This window comes from Drosophila gunungcola, unplaced genomic scaffold, assembly GCF_025200985.1.
Source record: "Drosophila gunungcola strain Sukarami unplaced genomic scaffold, Dgunungcola_SK_2 000205F, whole genome shotgun sequence".
Classification (NCBI taxonomy): Eukaryota; Metazoa; Arthropoda; class Insecta; order Diptera; family Drosophilidae; genus Drosophila; species Drosophila gunungcola.
In genome coordinates, this window is record NW_026453366.1 from 1 (window position 1) to 15,377 (window position 15,377).

Below are 15,377 nucleotides of genomic sequence, written 5' to 3' on the forward strand. Positions count from 1 at the left end.
GCCACCGCCGCCTGGCTTTCTTTATTGTTCCGCATATACTGACAACATGTGACAGCGACAGAGCCTATTTCCCCATCTCCCCATCCCCCCAACCACCATTTTTCCATTTCTCTTTTTTTCCTGGAATTCCCCCAATTTCCCCCCCACCCCTTTAAACGAAAGGGGACGCATTTTGTCTATTAATTTCGCAAGAAGACTTTAAATTTCTGTGTGATGTTTTGCATGTTTGACACCGAAACGGGAGAGGGGGAAAACGAGGAGAAAGCGGCGAGCAGAAGGCAAAATGGAGCCAAAAGGCGAACAATAAACAAATTGGCCAAAGGGCGAACGGCAACAACAGCAATCAACAGCCGTGGCAATAACATACCAGTTTCGATCTAGAGCGAAATCGGATATGCCCTGACTTTGGGTGCATAATATATTGTATGTGGTCCAGACAGGTGATAAAGTCGAAAGCTCCTCAATATATTATGTTCATCAAATATATTATATTCATTAGATATTCACAATTTGTGTGTACTCAAAACTATAATTCGGTTGTTTTTTAGTCAGAGGGTTTCCTACTTTTTAAAGAAATTTCAAATTAAGCTGTTTTAAGCAAGTATAATTCTGTCTAGTTTCCCATTTCATAAAAAGGCATTAAAAGGCTTTCTTTCAGAACTATATATATATAAATATACCACTAATCATATCTTAAAGGAATTTAAAATTCTTTGAATTTTAAAATATTTTTATAAAAATATATGTATCCCAATTCATTATAAAAAGGAACGAAAGCCTTTAATTTTGTTTGGGATTAAATAAATAACTGTATACTACTAATCATCTTTACAAAAATGATACTTCAGCTAGACTAAAGTTGATGATATTATTAAACTAAACATTGCAATTTCGGCTGACGAACATTTATTCAAATATCTGTTTCCTTATTCACAAAATCTAATACAACTAAGCCATATTTACATGTATTTACAAATTTTTCAAATGAATACGAAATTCTAAGAAAATGAAATTATAGACGAACTGGAATTTGACGAGTTTAACAATTATTTGCCCAAAACATTCATCAGCAGAAAAAATGCGAAAAAGTAAGGGCTATGCGCTAGTCGTTGCGCCTGACACTTTTTATATGGCCTGCTGTTTTTTCCTCCGTTCTGTGTGTGTTCTTGCCCTGTATAAATAACATTTTTGTCAAGCGCCTCGTATGACAAGTGTCAGCTATAAATGTGTTGGACACACACTAGGGCAGGCACTCGTTCATGAATACATATATGGCTAGGCCTATTGGGCACTCAAGTGGCTGCAATTGCTGGTGTTGCTGCTGCTGCTGCTGCAGTTCAAATGGCAACAGCAACAGCAATAGCAACAATTGCTGCTACTACTGTTGCTGTTGCCGTGGCGTCGCTGCTTCTGTGTCTACAATGTCTTTGATTGTTGTCGTTGTGGCAAGTAGGGTTGCTGTTGCTGTTGCCGTTGCTGCTGATGTTGCAGTTCCTGCTGTTTCTGCTGTTGCTGTTGTTGTTGTTGCTGCCACTGCCTTTCGCCAGTTGGATGCCCAAAATTTTGTGGCGTCTGCGTTGCCCTTTTTCCACTTGTTGTTGCTGGTGTAATTTTTTGAAATTTTTACTGCCTAGTCGTTTGGTGTTGTTGCTACTGCAACTGCTGCTGCTGTTGCTGCTGCTGGTGCTGCTGCTGCTGCTCCTACTGCTACTGTGGCGACAAATATTGTTGTTGGCTGGCGTTTGAATTGAGTCTGCCCTTTTGTATTTGTTATTTTTGCCAATTTAGTCTTTTTTTTATTTTCGTATTTTTCGGCAGTCAGGCAAAAACATTTTCGGTTCTGGGTTTCTGGTTTTCGTTTTTTCGGTTTTTCGGTTTTTCTGTTTTTTCGGCCTGATGTTGCTGCCGTTGCAGTTGCAGTTGCACTCGGCGCGGAAAGCGGAAGCGTTGCCTGCTCCTCGCTCGATGCGGATAAAAATTTATTTTCGCTTGCCATTGTGTGATCAGCCAGCTGAGCAGTGAGTGTGACCTGTGACCTGTGATCTATGATCTGCGGTCTGTGATCCTCGTTCCTTGATCACCTTGTGTGTGTGCTTTGCTGTCTGGGCAGGATAGCAGGATAATGGCCGTCGGCGGCAAAACGCATTCTGGCCGGCCAGCGCATTGCCGTTTTCTTTTTGTTCAAGTTTTTCACATTTTTTTCACGTGATTTGTGCCTGTGCCAGTGCCTATGCATTGTGGTCAAGTGGAGTTGCAACAGCAGCAACAGCAACAGCAGCAGCAACAGCAACAGCAACAGCAACAGCTCTATAGCCAGCTGCTCCAGGATGTTCGTGGTCCATGCCATCAAGGATGAGATCGAAAAAATGTAAATATCATCCCGGCCAAGTGTTTTGTCCACTTTTAAGTTCTCAGTTTTCAGTTCAGTTCGCTCTCTCTAAATTCACGCATTGATTTATTTCATTTTTTGCAACCCCCAAACATTTCTGCCGGCCATCAGATAAAATTAAAAATTAAAAATTTATTGGCTCAAACAATGGGAAAAAGCAGTAGCACAGCTCAATTATGCAGAACTCCTTGATTTGATTTGATTTAACTTCGACAAAATGTTGTACGGTGGGGGGAATGGGAATTTTTCCCTCTCGGAAAATCAATTGATACACAAATTCCGCCCCTTCACCTCCTGACATGCTTGTGTGCTGTGACCCAGCCAAAAATAAACTTCATTGACCGCTTCCACTTTGCTTTGACGCTACTTTCTTGAGGAAACCAAAAAAAAAAAATAAATAAAAATGCAAGTTTCTGACCAATAAAAATTACACTGCACTACACTTGAAAAAGTGTAAAATGCGGGGAAGGTATGGAGAGAAATAACAAAAATAATGCAGATATGCCATAAGACACAAGAGAATTTAAAATATAAAATATGCTTTCTCGGAGCTAAAAATATCACGAGGCTTTTTGAATCTCCAGAATAAGTAATAATTAAAAAATTATTGTTGGCTATACAAATAAATGTGATTGAACCCAGCAAAAACAGAGTTTTAGGCCTAAACAAATGTAGGTCAAGAAGACTTTTTTTAGTTTCTTCTACGTTATACTACAAGTGTATAGTTATCTAAGATTCAGAGCCTCGAACTGAGATGTGTTATGCGAAATGTGAAGAAGTCATGTTTGTGTGTGGCCAAGTACTATATTTATCGACAAAGTAAATCCATATTTTCCGTCCATTGAATAACATATCATTTTCCATTATTATTTTCTGCTCGTGTGGCCCTCTTCTGCTCCTGCAATCCAGCAATCGCAAGTCAATCGAGTTGATTGATGAACCCACCGATGGCCACCGACCAATCAATGTCAATCGCTTTTCCTTCTTCCCTGTTCCCTTTTCCATTTTTCCTGTGCTTTCCCCATTTTTTTTCTTTTGGCCAACTTCCGCTGCCTTATCTTCCGTGTGTCATGTTTCTGCTCCTTCTGGCCGTCTGTCTTGATATCTCCTTCGACTTCTGCTCCGATAACCAAGTTTAAACGTCATTAGAACACTTTGCGTGCCGTGTTTGCCACCATCACACACCCAACCATAGCGGCACTGTGAAAAACCAACTTCACAATTTAAAATTGAAAACTTTAATTCACACTTTGAGATTCTAATAATCTATAAACTTAGTTGGAAATAAAAAATAAGTAATTTAAAAGCATTTGGCAAAGCATTTCATAAAAATAAAAACTCTTAAAATTAGACAATTCAATCGGCATTTAAAAAATTCAAATTATATATTTGAACACATTTTATGAATAATTATCATATGGTACTTATTAAGTTATGAGAGATTTTTAAATTCTCAATGATAGGGGTTACATTTTGAGATTTAAAAAATCGATTTGCTAATGTGGGTGAATTATTTGAGCATTTTTTTTTAAATTAACAAAATATCAACCTACCTATCTTAATATTAGACAATTTATCAGCATTTAAAAACATATAAGTCAGAAAACGTACAAAATCACTGTTATGTAGTGAGGTAGTGAGTTTTGTTCCTCTTGAACATCCTCTCATTACTTTACTTACAAATGCCCCTTAAGAGAACCTTTTTTAGGGGTGCTGAAAATTAAATACATTTATTTAAGGGTTTTTGATTGATACTTCATGAATTCTCAATTTGTCTAAAACAGAGGTCTTATTTTAATAATAATAATATTTAATCTTATAAAAGTTATCCTCTTTGAGAGGGTTAGTTGATTTTATATTGTTTTTCTTAAGCTTAGTGTTGAAAATATTCGACGCTTGTATTTGTTTTCCCAGTGTGGGTCCTTTTTTTGTACCGCCTCCATTTTCGCAGCGTTCTAGTTCCTCTTTTAGTTTCGGTTTTGATTTCGGTTTCGTTTGCTTTTTGTTTTTGTTTTTGTTTCTGGTTTTTTATTTGTTTGTTGTCTGTGGCCTTTGGCGCTAGTCTGGCGGCCTTAGCCACCTCAGTCAGTCAGCCAATCCCCTCCCGGACTTCAACCACCCCCCACCATATATCTTGGCGGCTATATTGTCTTGCACTTTTGACTAAGCCTCAAGTCGGGCTAAACGCTAAACGCTAAATGCATATCTCTGTGTCAGAATGTGGAACAGTTGGCTATAATTACACACACACCTCGCTGTCTCTGTCGCTCTCGCCGCATAAAGTGGAAAAAAGTAACTGAATTTGGTAGCGCCGATCACCTTTCACCTGCCGTTCGGTGAAAGTGGGGTGAAAGTGGGCTGACAGGTGGCTCAATGGAGGGGGAGGGGCAGAGGTTCCGCCGGTAGTTCCGGTGGCGCCAAAGAAACGTTTAACGTTTTATTCCCATTCTCATTTTCGCCAGTTTCATTTGCATTGTTTGCCACCGCTCCAAAGTCCTTCCACAGTTTTAGTAATCAATTTTTGTTCTTGCTTTTGTTGCACCCAAATGCTGTCGCTATCGATGTGTCTCCGTGTGTGTGCGTGTGTGTGTTTGTGTGGGTGTCGCTGTATTTGTGTGCGTGCTGGGGGAAAACTGGTGAAAATGTGGCATCGACACAGCCAGTTGCATAAACGTCGCAGTCGCACGCGGAACCAGTCGAGAGTATTGCAATCGCATTAAAGCTAGAGCCGAATTTTCGTTGTTTTTCTTTTTTTTATCAATTACATAAATCCTGCGTATCCTTGAAAATGGCATCCAATTCACAAGTTATCCGCTCACTTTCACAAAAGCCCGTGTGCCATCTTCGTCAAAGGATATGAAATAACAAACAAAAAACGTGATGCTGCTGCACTCTCAATCCCTCCGTCTCACTCTACTGCTATGCTCTCTCTCTTTCTTTTTGTATATGTGTGTGTGTGTGTCCTTCTCTCTCTCTCTCTCTCTCTCTCCCTCTCTCTTTCGCTTTCGCTGGCCCTCTCTTTCGGGCATTTTCGCAGGGAAACGTTTTGGCAAAATGTGAAACAGGAAGATTGGACTTTTCTTCTAGCAGCTTTCCTTTTTATTGTCATGCTGCGTTGAGTTTCCATTCGCCAGTTGACATTACCATTACCGTTAGCATCGGGCTTTGAGTGTTATCTACGCTATTTTTTCGAGTCTGATTGGGAAAACTCCACTTTCCTGCAATTACCAATTTTTCCCGTGATTTTTGTAATTTTTTTTGCTGTGATTTGGCCAATTTTATCCGAGATTTCGGTTGCCCCATTGCGGATAAGTTTCGCTTTGTTTGCCTTCGAGTTGCGCGTAATTTTTGTTTATGTGTATATAACAATAAATAAGTGCCTTGCGGTTTATCGTAGCTATTAAAAATAGATTTCGTGACTACCAATTTGTGGATACCACCATCTGCGGAAGGGGATAGCTAATTCTTCGTGTGCTCTAAATATAAAATAATTATAAATGCTTCCCAAACATTTCTTAGTTAAATGAAGTTAAAGGTTTGATTTTGTGCTTAGGTAAATGTAAAACAAAAAATCGATAAGCGTGTTTATAGAAACTTAAGGATTTAGTTGGTTTTTTAAATGAAGGAAGTTTTTAGTTATTATTATAGGTCGTGATTATATTGTTTTTGGCTTTCCTTTCAAGATAAAAATATAAAACATTTTCGATGTTGCACACATTTGAAATATAGTTTTCTGAATGTGTTTTTTTAATAGTTTCTTTATTAATTAATGGCTTGTCCAAAATGCAAATAAATTTATATTTAGTTTCTGCGGAGAGGAAAATACAATTTTTCATAAAGAAACATACAAACTAAGCGTATAAACAATTTGTTTCGTATCTAAATGGATTGTGGTTTAATATTATTTGTATATTCAATTTCATTTTTGGCTTTCTATGCTGTATATAATACTTCGTTTGGTTAAATTATTTGTTTGTATGTTATTTTTTGTCCACTTTTCTTTATTTATTTAAAGTGTTTATTATTGTGGAATAATAGTTTGTTGTTTTGCTGCAAAACTCTAAAATTATCTGCAGATTATATATGTGTTATTCTTTTTAGAGTAAATCGTTGCCTTTAAAGATTCTAAATGGATTTTTGTTTTGTGTTCAAGTCGAGGGTTTCCTAAAATATATTTGCATTACATATTCCTTTAGCCTTTTGAGGATTGAATTGTTGATCTACCGTGCTCTATAAATACTTGTTTGCTTGCCAGTTGCAGCACAATTTGCCCAGCTTAATTGAAACAAAGAGTTAACTCAGTTCAACACTCGGACGCAGGGTCATATGCTGTCCGAAGCGTAATAAATGTAAAAGCTTTTCATAGTCCTTCTCGTCCTACGCTACGTTGGGTCCAAACACCGCCCACTTTTCCGCCCCCTTTTCCACCCCCACCTTGCATTCGACCATTTTACACGCTTTCCGATGTCAGTGTGTCAGTGTTACAGTGTCAAAGCCGGGTCCATGTCCGTGTTTTGTGCTGCTGTCTGTGTCCGTAAGATGCCGACATTCCCCGAAGCCTTTCTCCCACTTTCTCCCCCTTTATCTCTGTCTCTGTTTTTATCTCTCTTTCTCTCTCTCTCTCGCACTCTTTCTCCGTTTTTTGTGCTGCTGGGGAAACGATTTGGCAATTGGAACACGACAGCACATTCACAATTTGGTACGCGTTCATTTCGCGGCATTTTCGTTACGTTTACGCAATGTGAGCCAAAGGTTAAGGGAATAATTGTTAAACTTTTGGTCGAAAAAATTTGAAAAAAAATGGAGTTCTCATTGACCAAATCTTTGATTGTTTATCGGTATTTGTGTGCTAGATTTAAATATGTTGACATTATTCAAGTGATTGTGTGTGTGCTCACTAGTTAACTTCCTTCGATGGCCCGGTGTTTCCTTTATTTTCCCTGTCTCCAGCCAAATGTAAACAAATTTCAATAACGGAAAAATATGTGAGAAAGGAAAGTGTGTGTATATGTGTGTGTGAATGTGTGTGTGTGTGGGGTCAGGCGCATGTCTGCAGCAGAAGAAGAAGAGCGGTTAAAGCAGCTGTGCGAAGTTCTCGTTTTATTTACATTTATTAATATTTCCTTCGCCTTTCCTCTTTTTTTTATCACTCTGTGACTGTTTGTCTCCGAGTGTGCGGTTTTGCTCTGGGGAATTGTGGCGTCGCCATGGCGTATGCGTAATATTTTGTTTTGTAATTATATGCGCGGCGGGCAAACGAAAATTTGTGTTTAATTAATTAATTGAAGCGCAGCAGCAGCAGCAGTAGCAGCAGCAACAGTGGCAGCAGCAACAACGACCAACCAGTGACAGTGGCGAGCGTTTTTAGTTGACCGCGTGGCGCCAACTCGAGCGCAACTCAACGGCAGCTCCCCCGAAAATCGTATTTTTTTTTGTGTTCTATTTTTTTCGGTTCCCCCGAATTTTATGGGAACCAAAATACATACATGTGTGTACCTTTCTATGTATGACTTTTTTTTCTGGTGCCCAGACCTAAAAACAGCTGCTTGCGTGAGTGCGTGTGTGTGTGTGTGCCTTTGTGGAAGCGAGATGGGCATATATAAATAGAATTTCTTTTTCTGCCCTGCATCCGCCAAACAACGACCTTGGTGACCAACAAAAAAAAGAAAAAAACAAAACGAAACGGAACGGAAAGAAACACGCAGCGGCAAATGATAAATAAGGAAAGCCAAGTGAAATTATAAATATCAATTTCCATTTTTTTTTCCGGTGCCCCCATAAGTAGGCAATACTTTTGGCGCCCTAAAGTGCATTCACATTCACAGCCAATGAATAAATAAATATACGACAATTGGCAGCAACATGTGGCCAAACCGCAATGCCAATGCCACTAAAATGTAATTACAACTGGCAAACCAAACCGGCAATGAAAACGAAAAACCACAATGAATCAACGATAATCCTCGAGGAGCATATGAACGACAAATAACAACAATTAAAAGTGCAATGAAATTTTAGTTCGATTTTATTGAGTTTTGCGGAAGGGACCTTTGGTGATGATCATCTTAGCTATTGCTTGCTTTTAATCCTTCAAAATAGTATTACAAGAACAAGAATGGATTTATATATAAACAATAATGTTTTTGAAAATTTCAATATTTGCAATAGTTTTTAGTTGTTCCAAAAATTACTGAATTAGTATAACAGTTTAGGCACAGCATTTATTGTGGTTTAAATTTATTTTTCTAATACGATGTCACAACAGAAATTATATTTTATGCTGTGACCTAAGAGAAATTTTCAAATGTTTTTATTGTCTAAAATTATAAAACTTTTTGATTTATTGGTCAGGGCTTGATGTTTTTGAAATTCCCTTTACCTTTTCCCAGTATGTAAATTCCTGAAATTCAGTATAATTATTTTAAAATCTCCAGTAATGTTCCCGTTGACAAAGAACAATAGCTGGGCATTTTAATTTTGTAATCAAAAGATTGCAAACGATTGTTAAATAATAAAGAAGGTACAAAGTCACTTGATTTCAATAGAATTAGGATCAATCGATATATATTTGAGATTTTCGAATTTCAACCTCCTGAGAGAAATCTGTAATTTTACCAACATTTTGTTGTACTTAGTGCGCCCTGCAATGCGCCTAGATGATCGCCCAGGGCCCCGACTCGATAGATTCGCTAGGCAGACCCAACACAAAAAGTGACCAAACAAATTGATCCCAAATGCCGATCTGCAAATGGCAACCAAAGCAGACGAAGCACAGACAACAAACGGAGCTCGAGTTCCGCCCACGCCACCGCTTCCAGTACGAGTGCCAGTTTTTGTTCGTTCAGCAGGAGCAGGAGCAGCAGCAGCAGCAGGGGCAGCCGTGGTGACTACAGTGAGGCAAAGCTAACAGCGACGCGCGATCCAACGGGAGATTTTTGGCGCCCGAGAGGCCAGGAGGTGGCCGTCATGCAGCTGCAGGCGGCCGGGGCCCAATTAACCAGCAGCTGCATTTAGCTCACCCATAGAACATACCAGCACATCCTCACAGTCACACACACACACACACCAGCACACTGCCACACTAGCACTCAGTCACACAGACACACACACACACACAGATCAATACATTGGCCAGGATTCAGTAGTGAGCTCATCGAAGCAGAACCAGAACCAGAACCAGAAACAGAACCAGACCCTGAAAACGAAACTAAAACCATGCAGATGATACTTGTTGCTGGCGGGTAAGTGAAAAGCCAAAAGTGTCCTACCTTCCACCTCCTATTATCCTTCCAAAACAAACTCCCCCTCGATGTGATATGTGTGCCTCTGTGTGCGTGTGTGTACTCGGAACTACTCGTACTAACAGAAAATATCTGAGACCTTGTATGTAACCGCCTTGTATATATCTGGAGTATCTGTATCTATATCTATATCTATGCTAACAAGTGTACTGTACTACGATCTGGCTCAGTCAGTTCCAAGCTACATCTCTATCCTTCTCTATACCCGTATAGTTATTCTCCGTACTGTGCTTATTGTTTTGCCTTATTTGCCCGCCCAATGCCTTTGCTTGGCACTTGTATCTAGCTTATATATTTAGTTGTCATATCTTGTAACTCTCGTATTGTGTACTAAGTCTCTCGTTGAGCAATACATATATGAATTTCTTTCTAATCGCTTTCTTTCTTTGTTTCCCCATTTCCCACACTCTACGCTCGCTACGATGACCAAACTCAAACTCCGTACTTTCGTAATGCAGGTAAGTGAAAAAATATAAGTATTTTTCCGTACTTGGTGTCTATTTAATGTTATTTATAAGATCGAATCTAGTTTGGACACAATTGAAGATGAAATAATTTTTCTGCCTTATTATTCTTTTTTTTTCAAAATGTTCTTTTGGCCAAATGTTAACTTTATAAGATGTGAATGCCAAGCGATTGCAAATTTTGTGACATTGCAAACAATGATTGACTTTCAAATGTTTGACTCCAATGCTCTGATCTATCCCGATTGATTTACAACAAATTCATTTGTTTCTTATCATTTTTTGCAGAAAATTGAAAAATTGAAAAATTGAAAAAATGTTCGGTGTGAACGCCATTTAATTGGAAATTAAATGACAAATTAAACGACCAACTTTTTACCATAATTTACCAGTGTTTTGTTACAAAAACTGATTTTTTTACGGTCTTTTCGGATTTTTGGAGAAATAGGAAAATACAAAATTTCCAAAGAGTCGTTTGGTTGTAACTTGGCCAAATTAAAAACCTAAAAAATCTATCCTAATCGATCTACAAAAAATTCGATTTCTTAAAGACGTTTTTTAAAAATGGCCAATTTTCGCATTTATGATAAGGGGCTACATCATCATTTTTTGCGAAAATTTGAAAAACTAAAAAAATTTAACTGTGAATGCCATTCGATTGCAAATTTTATGACGAATTCAACGGTGTATGACATTCCAACATTTGACTACTTTTTCCCAGGGTTTTGACAAAAAAAACCAAAATTTTAATGAGTTTTTTTGTTTTTTGGAGATTTTTTCAAAAAAAATAAATTTCTTGAAGAGTCTTTTTGTTGTAACTTTGCCAAAATAAGACCCAAAGTCAAAAGAGTAGCTATTTCGAACAGCTGGCAACCTATACAATCCATCCCTGATCGATTGAAAACAATTGATTTAGTTTTGACACAAAAACCGAATTTTGAAAAACGTTTTTTGAACAAATTTATTTATGTCCAAATTTCTGACTTTTTTGTAAGGGGGTACATCATCATTTTTTGCAGAAATATTAAAATCTGAAAAAATTTTAACTGTGAATGGCATTCGATTAGAAATTTTATTACGAATTCAACGGTGTATGACATTCCAACATTTGACCATTATTTCCCAGGGTTTTCACACAAAAACCAAGTTTTAATGTGTTTTTTGTGTTTTTGGAGATTTTTCAAAAAAAGAAAATTCCTGAAGAGTCTTTTTGTTGTAACTTTGCCAACATAAGACCCAAAGTCAAAAGAGTAGCTATTTCCAACAGCTGGCAACCAATACCATCCATCCCTATTCGATTGAAAACCATGGATTTTGTTTTGACACAAAAACCGAATTTTGAAAAACGTTTTTTGAACAAATTTATTTATGTCACCATTTTTTGCAGAAATATGAAAATCTGAAAAAATGTTAACTGTGAATGCCATTGGATTGGAAATTTTATTTGGAATTCAACGGTGTATGACTTTCCAACTGTTGACTTTTAATTCCCAGGATTTTGATACAAAACCGCAGTTTTTTGGTGTTTTTTTTTTTTGCGTTTTTGGAGATTTGTAAAAGAAAAGAGTCCTTGTGTTGTAACCTAGCCAAAATAAGACGTAAAGTCATAGGAGTGATTGTTTTATGCAGCCGGCGACCTATACTATCTATCTCCATGAAAAAAAATGATAACTAATTTTTAAGTTTTTGATATACAATTTGCAAAAATTAAACATTTTAAGCCAAACCAAAACCGATTCATATTGTTTGTAAAAAAACATACCTTTATAAACATTTTTTTTTTCCTTATTTGGCCGTAATAAGACCCACACCCAAAATTTTGACCGCTTTTTGCAGATATCTTAACAGACCATTTCTACATTTGTTAAGGCCAAAGACATAAGATACTTTTTCATTAGATGAGTAAACATTTTTTAAAAATTGTTTTACTTGAACAGCACTAACAATTCATGGTTTGCGTTTCGGTAATGTATTTTCCAAAAAAAGAACCTATTTTAGTGGGGACACTGGAGCTTAAAGCTTTCCTCAAACTTAAGGCACCTTTGAAGCTTGAAAGCTTAGCTCAAACCAGTTTTATTTGATTGAAGACAACTTTTGAAAAGCTTTTAAGCTGGCCAACAAACTACTATCCAAACTTTGATTAAACGGTAAAGCTTAAAGCTGCGCTTTATTCAGCTTTTTCTGTCCGTTCCCCGTTCCTTGCCTTTCCTGAACTTTCTTATGCTTTGTTTGCGCGCGCGATTGTGTGCGTGAATGTGCCATGTGTTTATTTATTAATAATTGCATTACTCATACGCCATGCTGTCCCTAGCTGGAAGCAAAGCGTTCAAGTGCACACGCGACACGTATATGCCTGAGTATGTGTGCATTACTGGGAGTCAGTGTGTGTGAATGTGTGTGTGCAGTTATTCGCATTATTATAATCAAGTGGAGCCCAACAAAGGGAAGCGAAGGCATAGTCATAGGCCGAGGAAGCATAACGAGCCCGGCGGCGTTTTAAAGCACACATTAATAATGGAGCAGTTCACCTTGCCACCAGGAGATGGGAGATGGGGCTATGGGGTTATGGCTTTTGTGGTTTCTCCTTCGATTCGATTTTCTCTTGCTCTCCGGGCATGTGTTTGTGCATGTGTTGGTGTGACTGTGTTTGGTTCATTTACAGTTTTCACCTAGTTTTCATGTTTTGGTTGTTTTGCCACTGTCCGCCGCCTCAGCGGCCCCAAGCGGCATTTGCTTTGTTTGACACCCCGTCCGTCGGCTGGCCCCGTGTTTCCAGCGGCCGGTGCCCTAGTGTCGCCAGTGTCCCAGTGTCCCTGTGTCCCTGGTTCCCGCTCTTCTTGCTCAGCCATGTTCACTCAGGCTACTCTTTGCCTTTGTTGTTGTGGTGGCAGCTTTGTTGTTTTCCCATTTCCCATTTTTTTTTCGGGCCTGCTTTTGGTCCCTGTGTTCGTGCCAAGTGGCACTAAAACTATTTGCCTTTTGCCCAGTTTGGCCAGCGGGAACAGGAGCGGTACCTGCCACACACACACGGCACACATAGCACATGCCACACACACACGCTGACATAGACACAGACACAACGCTCGGCACGCAACACGCAGAGGCGCCATCGGAGTCGGAGTGCAGCGCTGGGAAACTCCATGCCATCCATATCCATCCGATCCAGAGGAGTCGGAGTAGGAGTCGGAGTCGAAGTCGGAGCCAATGCAGCAAATCGCACGTGCTCGCCTCGGCCCAAAGCGTTCGTGGCTGGTTCGTGGCGCCCAACGTGGGGCATCGTGGCAAAGTGGCTTCGTGGCTCCGCAGGCCGTTCGGCTCGGCGTTCGTCGGCTTCGGCGGTGGTGCTGGTGCTGGTGCTTGGGCCACGGCTGGTGGCGCTGGACACTTTTGCAGCGCCTCAGTTCGGTTCAGTCGTCGCAGTCGCAGTCACGTCGTCACAACGTAATCGTGCAACGCGTTCCGCGCTTGGCGGCGACTGTCGTCAGTCAGTCAGTCAGTTAGTCAATCAGTCAGTCAGTCAGTTAGACAGTCAGTCAGACAGTCAGCCAGTTAGTCAGACAATCAGTCAGTTAGTCAATCAGTCAGTCAGTTAGTCAGTCAGTCAGTCATCGAATCAATCAGGCAACTGGAGTTTTTCTCCAGTTTTCAATACTTTTTTAACCTCGCTCCCCCCACTCGCACTTCTTTTTAAAGCAGGTGCTGCGTGCCGCGTTGCCGCGCGTGATTATTGTTGTTGTTTTTTTTTCGGTGAATGTGAATGTGTGTTGTTTTTTTTTTTAAATGTAACTCTTGTTGTTATTGTTGTTGTTGTTATTCAGAACGCGGTGCGTGTCGTGCAAAACGAAGCAGAAGGAAAAACTCCATTTAAAAGGTGTTTAAAGGAGAGCTTAAGGAGCCACTTTAGCAACGTGCGTCGCGTGGTTGTCGCCGTGGTTGAAAAATAATAAAAAAAAAAAAAAGAAAAAGAAAAGAGAAACACTGGCCAGGACATGATCAGCTTAGAGCTCAGAGGCTACCGTATCGCACTATCTGTGTTTGTTTACCTTAATTAATGCAATGGCAAACGGTAAACGGACCCGAACACGGCCAACATAATTTGCCTTGGGGCGCCACTCGAATCCACACCGCTGCAGCCTCCGGTGGAAAAGGTAGTGCTGGCTGGTTGTTGTCCAGCTCCAAGCCAACTTAGCAGCTGCAGGTCGAGTTAATTAATATTTCACTCTAGTCAGCGGGGTTCTGAGGTCAAGGGTCACGGGGGCGGAGGATGGAGGACGAATGACGGAGGACGGACGGCGGAGGGAAGAATGTGAAGAGGCACACCATTGAAGTTTTGCTTACATAAGCAACTTCAATTCCTATTGCCATTTTCCATTTCCCTTTCCATTCCCATTGCCATTTCCATTTCCATTTCAGTGGCCTTTCTGCCACAGCCAGTGGAGTGGCCCAAAAGAGCCAAAGGAGCCTAAAGAGAAACTGGCGAATTGCTCATACGACGCATTGGCGCCGTCAAAAAGTGAACGAGCCACAAAGGCAGAGGGGAAAGCAGCCGAAGCTAAAAGAAAAACAAGTTGACCCAATTTGCAATTGTAAATCAAACTTAAAATCACAGCCGAAGCTAAACCAAAATAGAATAGTCAAAGAAATATGCACAAGGCAAACCAGTTTGGGAATTTTTAATATATGTATATACAAAGCCTGCCCCCAAGGATCAAAACTAAGATCATTAGAATAGTTTGAAAATAAACATGCTTAAACCATTTATATTAAAATTGGAATGTGGTCAAAAACAAATTTCTATGTTAAAGGATGCCCCCAAGGATCAAAACTAAGATCATTAGAATAGTTTGAAAATAAACATGCTTAAACCATTTATATTAAAATTGGAATGTGGTCAAAAACAAATTTCTATATTAAATACCACATTGATTTAATTTATTGATAATTTATTGCAGCTTATAAAGGGGATTTCATTCCATTGCCTAAGAGAAACACATCATTTCTACGCATTGGAAAATAAATGTGAACCCATCGAAGTTTTTTCCATGTAATGGCTGTTACTTTCGAAAGGCTTTACAAACTGTTAATTCCTTCTGTGTAACAGTTAAAACCTCGTTTTGTGTCATTATCACTCAACAAAACAAGAGGTGTCCTATAATTTCACCATCCATTGTTTTACAAGTAGCTGGGATATCTTGGAAAACTTTTCGCAACCCAGTTTTCCAT

The 15,377-nt window shown here is 39.3% G+C and overlaps 1 protein-coding gene across 6 annotated transcripts in view; it reads left to right on the top strand.

Moving 5' to 3' along the window:
- Nucleotides 1-7,919: 7,919 nt before the first annotated feature.
- Nucleotides 7,920-15,377, top strand: part of LOC128265985 (potassium voltage-gated channel protein Shaker) — a 75,163-nt gene continuing 67,705 nt past the window's right edge. Inside the window, exons 1-2 of one of the 6 annotated variants that reach the window (XM_053002248.1) lie at nt 7,920-8,286; nt 9,025-9,630. In XM_053002248.1, the coding sequence (XP_052858208.1) occupies nt 9,605-9,630 (26 nt within the window). In that variant the 5' untranslated portion in view covers nt 7,920-8,286; nt 9,025-9,604. Of the gene's footprint in view, nt 8,287-8,946; nt 9,631-13,438; nt 13,663-15,377 lie in introns of those variants that run through there. The other 5 variants (XM_053002247.1, XM_053002241.1, XM_053002240.1 and 2 more) reach the window with 5 other exon arrangements.